Source organism: Abramis brama (genome assembly GCF_963993115.1).
Source record: "Abramis brama genome assembly, chromosome: 18".
NCBI classification, from domain to species: domain Eukaryota; kingdom Metazoa; phylum Chordata; class Actinopteri; order Cypriniformes; family Leuciscidae; genus Abramis; species Abramis brama.
Window position 1 is genome coordinate 19,445,604 of NC_139980.1, and position 8,402 is coordinate 19,454,005.

Genomic DNA, 8,402 nt, shown 5'->3' on the forward strand with positions numbered 1-8,402 from the left:
GAGATTAAAAGTCACAAAATCATGCCATATATTGAAGAGATGAATAAATTGTGAGTGAGTGATTATATTATGATATTCCACTGCTCACAGGTCTAACTGTACTTTCTTGAACTTGATATCTCAGTACATTTAATATATATTGTGTCAATACTTATACAATTACAGTTCTTCAGCAATAGGGAGGCTAGATGTTGGTCTTTATTGTTTCCATGTGAGGGTGTTTTATTGCTGTGTGCTAAATCTCTAAATGGAAATCCACACCTGAGTTTGGGCCTAAGCACCTGTTCAGGAGATTGAGTCGGATTACTGTAATCTTTATTGAATGCGTCCGCGTCACGTTGACCAGGGATTTTCCTGCTCAAAATGCAACAAGGGAAAGATGTGTTGCCCATGCAGCAGAGAACATGGTAAAGAAGCCATACATCTGTTATTAGCTTGAAAAAATTAATGTAGACCTTTTGGAACTATTGGAAATTTTTCTAAAGAAATCAAGGATTTAAAGTGATAGTTCACTCAAAAATGAAAATTCTGTCATTAATTACTAACCCTCGTGTCGTTCCAAACTCATTAGACTTTCATATATCTTCGAAACACAAATTAAAACATTTTTTAATGAAACCTGAGAGATTGTTGTCCTTCCGTTGAAAGTCCATTCCACAAAAACTTTCAAGCATCATAAAGTTCATAAAGACATTGTAAAAGTAATCCATATGAATCAAGCAGTTTAATCAGTCTTCTAGATTGATCGGTTTATATGATAAACAGATTTAATTTAGGCTTTAATTCATATGTAAACATTGATCTATGCACACACATAGAGCTCATTAAATATGGTAAACAGAAGCTCAATGTGCTTTCAAGAATGAACCTCATTGATGTAATGACTGACTGTTCATTTTTGGGTGAACTATCCCTTTAATTTTAAATGACATTCAGGCCACATAATATTTTGATGTCTTAACAGCAACATGGGCTCAACCAATGGTGTGAGTTTGAGGCGGGTCTATCCGCTTGGTTGACCAATGGAATATAGGGGGAGTGTTTGAAAAACTGTTTGAAAACAATGATTATTACTGTTGCAGTTTAGTGATATTAATGGTGCAGTATTACATACTTTATGTCAAATAAGTGTACACTTATAATCCATGTTGTTTGGTTTGGTTTTTGTGGTCAAATATTTTTGACATTTGAATTCTAAAGGCCCGCTCACAATGTGAGCCTCTCGCATTGTTCAATAACTGTCTGACAAGCATTTCCTTACTCTTTGTCATTGTTCATAGCAAGTTTAAATTTTGTTTTAAGTGAATCATATCCTTGTGCACAGAACTGTGGTTATTACATTACAGGAACCAAAATCAGTTGAGTTATTTAAATGATTTACAACTCGTATCAAAATCTCTACTATTTTGTACCTCTTATTTTTTATTGCTAGAAAATACCGGCCCTGTATTGTTTAGTAGTTGGCCTCTTAATATACAGTATAATATAAATACATTACATATAATAAATGTCAAATTTCTTGAAAATTATTCAAATAAATAAAGTAATTTAAGAATGTAATAGTGAACATGACTGGGACGCTGTATTGACCAATCATCATCCAGTAAAGGAATTATGCATTAAAAAAAAAAAAAAAAAAATTATATTTTATATCAGTGGGATTGAATGTAGCCATATTTTAAGTTTTCTTGTACGCACTACTGAAAACGATGTTGAATTTTTAAATGTACCCAGATAGCATCTGAAAAACACAACACAAGTATTCAAAGAATGACTGAAAGTAATTGACTTGAATTTAGAGTGGAGCCCAACCTTGCATTCTCTTCTTATTGGATAACTTCATTTAAGGATTAATTTAGCATGCCATCTGACTCCTAAACAATACTGACCCGTGAAGCGGACACACAGAGATCCTTCAGACCTGCACACTGTGACTTGTACAACAAGATACCAGAGTATGATCGTTCAGCAAAGATATTAAAAAACCTGTTCTGACTTGTGGACATTCAACACTGACCTATATATAGTCATAACAATCTACAGGTGTAAAAATATGCAGTTTGATCTGTCTGTCTATCTATCTATCTATCTATCTATCTATCTGTTTACCTGTCTAACTGTCTGTGTGTCTATCTATCGAATTCATTGTAATTATATTTTTAAATTCCACCGCATCATGTGTAATAAATATTATAATATATATTCAGTTTATATATTATTTTTTTACGTACCCTATAATACCCACAACCCCCCCCCCCCCCCTCCCCTCAGAAACACTGCCTCAGAAACACTAAACCGTTACAAAACATTAAGCACCGGTTTCACAAAGAAGTGCAAGATTTATTCCCTGAGTTTGTTCAGAACAAGTTGCACAAGGTCATACTGAAAGTCCACACTTCACATTTATGTAACAGATAAATTACACAAGTCCATACATAAACCTGGCAATATAAAACAGACATTCAGATCATTACAGTATTTAAACACATCATGTCAACAGCCATCTGCAGTATATCTGAGTCAACGTCTTCTGTCAGCACAGCTAATGGAGGAATTTGACAAATGACCTCAGGAATGTGAAGCTGTGCCTTCAAAGTCTTCATAAACATACAGGATTTCATGGAAACTGCAGGCCTGCTCTTTTTCTGCCTATATAGACTAGTATAAGGAGAACTCTCAAGTGAAAACAAGTCACCGGTCTTCAAAGGGGTTAGCTTAGTACATACCAGACATATATGCATGTACAAACTCATAACTATGTGGTAACCATAGTAAAGATGAAAAATTTGCTCTCGATGACCTCATTTAGTTTCACAGTAAATTCCTTTATACAAAACATCTTGATCAAACAACATCTCTGAAGTAATGACAAGAATGTCTCTACATCCACATCTGAGATTTAACAAGGTAAACAGTTTCATGAATCAAACCTTCTGTCTCACTGACTCTTGAATCTTTCACGAAAAATGTTTTGGATCAATTCAGAGCACCCATTGATATTTAGACAGGACTGTTAGATACATCCGGTCAAATGTTTGAGACGATCCTGATGGTGAAGTCCTCATGGTCTTCTAATCTAGAGCATCGACAGATAGTCCTGTGAACAGACTTGCAGTGTTTTTAAAGCCTGGGCGACCCACATCTCCAACAGCAAGCCTCCACACACCGCCAGGAGAGACAGACGCCGACTGCAGTTCAGAATCACTGGAACATGGAGAATGTTACTAGTAACTTCAAGTAACTAGTAAAGTGACGCATTACTTTTTCAATTTACAACAAAATATCTAATTTACTTTTTCAAATACGTAACACTAGTTACTTTTTGACATTTATTGACTGACAGCTCTTGTCCTCATGTTGAGAGAAATAAAGTGAGGAGGTGTTGTGTGCGCTGTGTAAACATGATGGTTATTTAAGTTCTAGATTAAATGTGCACATGCATTTACTCATCTCACTTGCACAAAAACATTCAGGGCCCTATTTTAAGGATCTAAGCGCATGGTCTAAAGCGCACGGCGCAAGTTCACTTAAGGCGTGTCCGAATCCACTTTTGCTAGTTTAACGACAGGAAAAATGGTCGGCGCTCCCGGCGCATGGTCTAAAAGGTTGTCCCTATTCTCTTAATGAGTAATGGGTGTGTTTTGGGATTTAAATGCTTTAAACCAATCAGAGTCTCATCTCCCATTCCCTTTAAATGCCAGTTGCGCTCGCGCCATGGCAGATTCGCTATGTACATGACGGAGTTTGATAGTGGAAAGGCCGAACGCGTCTCCAGAGCGCAAACGGAACTGCTCGTGCGCGAGATAAAACTGATAATAGCAAAAAACACTTGCGTCGCGCTTGGCGCTGTATTGTGCCGGGTGTAAGATTGGGCCCTCAGTATTCCTCAAAATGCATAAAAAAAGAAAATGCAATCTCTGAATTTTATGCAAAACTTATAATTAACTATATTAAATTACACAAATATACTTTATGTATTTAATCTCACTTTATTAACCAATGTCTTTGCTGCTGACCTTCAATGATCTAATTCAACCATTCTAATAAGCAAAAATGACTTTAGATTAAATTTAAAAATAAGAGTGTTGAACTTCCTTCTCCTGTATCCTATTGTTCTTTAATCCAGAACAGCAGTAGCCTAGAAATCTAGACGCACCCTAGCGGCAGCAAAATGTATTTTGCAGCCAGGGCAGTCTAGAAACTCTCCATTGACTTTAGAGCTGCAAAAACCTAAATTGGGTCAGGCCAGTCACGTTGTGTATAGAGTAGGCAGGGCAGGCTTAACATAATGACGACAGAGTTGCGACACTTCCCTGCTACTTGAAAACAAAGAATGGCGGCTGCTTCTGGAGAACAGTCTTTCGAATCGGCTTTGTCCGCGACTCTGGAGGACTTGGAGTTACGTTTTTCTTTGAGAAAAGAGCAAAGAACGGCACTTAAGTCATTCTTAAAAAAAGGTGTTCGTAGTTTTGCCGGCCAGATATGGCAAAAGTTGAATCTATCAACTAGCTCCGCTGTTGGGAAAACGCTCTGGTTGGTTGTAGCGCTGTCCTATTGCGTGCAGAGGGAATTTGAAAGACAGCCGTTTATCCCGCCCCTTGGATTGAGCCGTGTCTATGGTGAGTTGCCAGACCTAACATCTTGATGTAGGTCTGGCTTGCCAGGCTAGAACAGCAGCACAGCTGAAAGGTTTGTTTGAGCGGCGCCCTCTACTGTACAGAATTAAATATGCATTTCCTTCAGCCTGAGGCTTATTTATTTCACTTTTGGTGTGAAAGGGCCTTTACATTTGTCAAAAATAGAATGTTTGTTGTTGTTATTAAAAAACAAAGAAGCAAGCCCAGCCCAGGTGAGTAACCAAAAGTAATGTAACGCATTGTTTTTCATAAAAAGTAACCAAGTAACGCAATTAGTTACTTTTTTGTGGAGTAACGCAATATTGTAACACATTACTTTTAAAAGTAACTTTCCCCAACACTGACTGTTAGTATTCATGTTGGTTTGATATGATACAAAAGCTTGTTTCAATTTAGAACCAATACACTGATACCCTATCCCTATAACAGTGTTGGTGAAACATCTGTTCAGACCACAGGAACTTCTGGGAGTGACCTGTACCTCCAGGACCTTACGCAAACAATCTAACCCTCCGTGTGAACGCATGTGTGTGGGAAACTGAGCCCGTGGGAGGGAGAGAAAGTATTTACTTTGGTTCTGTGAGTGTTATCCGCACATTTCGCTTTGCCTCTGGGTGTTTACGTGAATGAAAGAGAGTGTATGCTTATCTTGTGCTGCCAGTGAGTGCGTATGTGTTAACTTGTGTTCCATGAATATAGGTGTTTGTTGATCTTTACCTCTTATGGCTTGTGAATTTGAGGTCAGAACGAACAGTCGTATGAGGCCGAAGCAGAGCGGGGAGAAATCGTGCTCCCAGATGACAGCCGGGATCAACAGCACTTTGCCGTAGCCGGACAGCAGAAGTGCCTTTAACAGCGGAGTGAATTCAAAAGAAGCACCAGAGAAGAGCTTCGCCGTCCAAAGAATGACCAACACACCTGTGCAGAACACGGCCAATTCTAGAAACCAAACAAAGCACAGGCTGTTAGGGTGAATCGCTGCATTAGCACATTATTTTCATGATAATTAAGCACATTTTCCACTCAAACAATATTCTAATTACTGTAATGCAATCTTTTACATTACAGTAATAAGAATACGAATAGTAGGTAACACTTTACTTCTCCCTGTGGTGAAAATCAAGCTTTTAAATGTTGTTTATATGTCTATGTGGTGTTTTTAATATGCTTTAAGACAAACCATGTGTAAATTCATAAGTCAACACCATTGCTGAGTATTTTCTTCTTAAAACTGCAGTGAACCAAAGACAGTCTCGAAAATGCATTTTGAAATCGCTGGTGTTTCTGACGTCACAAACTACCTTGTAACCAATCAGATCAACGTGTGATCGTCAACGAGTGGATCTCTGAGCTGGTGTGAGTGAGTGGAGGCGGGCTAATTTGCATATTCATAGAATTGTGTATACTAAATGAGGCAAGGGTGTAGAGCAGTGTAATTCAAGCTATTTTAAGGCATGAAGTTTTTTTTATGTATTATAATAAAATGCATTATAAAAGTATTTTTATGCATTAACTATGCCTTGTAATGCACCATACAATGCATTGTATGTCCTTATGAATAATTGTAATCACAGTTATAATACATTACAATACTTAACTATTTCTTGTTGCACCTTTAGAAAATATAATGCATTAAAACACATGACACACAACCAATTTCAGAAATCTGCAAATATTACAATGCATTTTAACTTTGGCTCCGATTATGTATATAGATATAATGAATTATAATGTACATTATAAATACCTTTATAACGTATATTATTAGGGGCCAAGCCCCGAAAGGACTGTAGCTCCTTTAGGAATTGTTTATTTTATTAATATTTTTCCCAAATGGGAGTCTATGGCATCCCTATGAACTGTAAGTGGGAGAATTATGAAAATGGGCACACTTGTAGTGATGGTAATGAATAGTAATCTGAACAATGTTGAAGTCTCTAGGACCAACTCTATTGCACCATTACCAGTTCAAAAATTCACATTTGAAACAGTTATAACTTTTGAACCCTTTGTTCTAGAAAAATAAAACTTGGTACACCGGATTCATCTTAACATGCTGATGACACTTAACATCTTATTTTATTCTTTGATTCTAATCGATCTTTGGACCGTGCTGCACAACTGTTTTCTGGAGTTTATTCAATTTTCAATACTGAAAATTCAGCATTGCATCACAGGGATAAATTACATTTTAAAATATATTACAATAGCAAACAGTTATTTTAAACTGAAATAATATTTCACAATATTACTGTTTACTGTTTATAGTTACATTAACTATAAACCCTTAAATACTGTATTTCATAATACCTTCAAAATATACAGAACTTGTACACTACTTCGTGTTACCCAACAACTCAATTAGTGCTTCTCAATAATTCCATCCAATTAGTCAGAACCAAACACAAAGATTTACCCAGTGAAGCCAGTGCAAACATGCAATAAAACTCCCATTCTTTGGTGTAACGAATGATGTCAGCGGGGTCATTGCTGAGCTGGGACCCCTGCTGGAGGGACCAGCGCAGATACGCCTCACACAGCAGACAGAACACACACAGTTTCCAGTGGATCTAGAGAGAGAGTAACAGAGGCTGTTTTTACAATGGAATACTATGCTTACTATTTATGCAATATGCAGTCTGTATTCTGTGCACAGTGTGATAATTGGTAGAAAGCACAGGTACGTCTGTAAGATGTCTGCTAAAGATATGTTAATCTGGAAAGCATCTGCTGTGTAAAAACATCTGAAACATCTAAAATAACGTCTTAGAAAGCAGTTTTACACACATTCTAAATCTTAAACATATTCTAAATGTCTATAAGACATCTAACAGGAAACGTCCTAGAGACGTATTACAGATGAGCAAACACTAAAAAATGCAGACATCAAATAGTTGCCTCAGAGATTTACTTGTGCTATCAGGGTAACTTTCTGTACACATATTTTTTTTCCAAAACAAAAGTAAAAATACGCCTTACTCACATTGATCTCAGTGTTGAAGAGTATATGTCTAAAGGCCTGGATTTTGCATAGAGTGGCATCTATCAGAATAATAACTGGATCATATTCTATGTATTTGTCAACCGGCTTCTTGCATGAACTCTGCAAAGGGGAATAAAAAATGTAATTTACAAAAAACATATCTACAGATATTAGTGACATTATTAGACAAAACATCAATTTCATAATTGTATTATGTCTTTTTTAAGGCATTAAATAGCCTATAATGTATTTCAAATGCAGAGATGTGGAAGATGGACTTACAGCATCAGATAATATTGCATTTTTAATTAAATTCTTTAAAGGTAACTGTTACTCTTCTTTAAGCATTGTCAATAAACAGCAGTTTCACCATATATTCGTTGTATTTTTTTCTTCTTTTTTTGCCAGGCTTTAACGTTGGTTGTGCTCAACAGATGGGGGTTTCAGCCAAGAAAATTATAAATACAGCAATAAATATAAATGGAGTAAAATAGCGACAGATATCAGCGGGCTTCCCTATGTATATGCATTACAATAGGCCGCACTAAACTGTGAGCATGCTAACCTCAACAGATCAGATAAAACCAGACTAAACTAGAAAAGATGATGTACTCACACATCTGGTGAGCTTCAGTATGCCATGGCTGTAGTCTCGATACAGTTCGGTTGCATCTTCGTTACACTCGACACATTTGAACAGTCCCGATGCCATTCTCCTTATGACAGCACGAAAACACGCCTACTGCTTCCTGATCCTCCATTAGAGGCGGGGCTTATAGCGC

The 8,402-nt window shown here is 36.9% G+C and overlaps 1 protein-coding gene across 1 annotated transcript; it reads right to left on the bottom strand.

Annotated features, from left to right (window-relative positions):
- Positions 1-2,319: 2,319 nt before the first annotated feature.
- Positions 2,320-8,394, bottom strand: arv1 (ARV1 homolog, fatty acid homeostasis modulator). The gene is made up of 5 exons (XM_084090313.1): positions 8,237-8,394; positions 7,621-7,740; positions 7,054-7,207; positions 5,355-5,576; positions 2,320-3,204 (listed from the first exon to the last, which is right to left on the bottom strand). The coding sequence occupies exons 1-5, from the start codon at positions 8,330-8,332 to the stop codon at positions 3,077-3,079; spliced, it is 720 nt and encodes a 239-aa protein (XP_083946439.1). The 5' UTR covers positions 8,333-8,394; the 3' UTR covers positions 2,320-3,076.
- Between the last annotated feature and the right edge of the window lie 8 nt (positions 8,395-8,402).

Bases quoted from the DNA above. Each gene is read 5' to 3' on its own strand.
- arv1 (XM_084090313.1), bottom strand. From the start codon at position 8,332: ATGGCATCGGGACTGTTCAAATGTGTCGAGTGTAACGAAGATGCAACC. The intron at 7,741-8,236 runs GTGAGTACATCA...TCCCCTTTGCAG, and splicing joins TACTGAAGCTCACCAGATGT to AGTTCATGCAAGAAGCCGGT. The intron at 5,577-7,053 runs GTAAATCTTTGT...TTTGGTTTCTAG, and splicing joins GTTTGCACTGGCTTCACTGG to AATTGGCCGTGTTCTGCACA.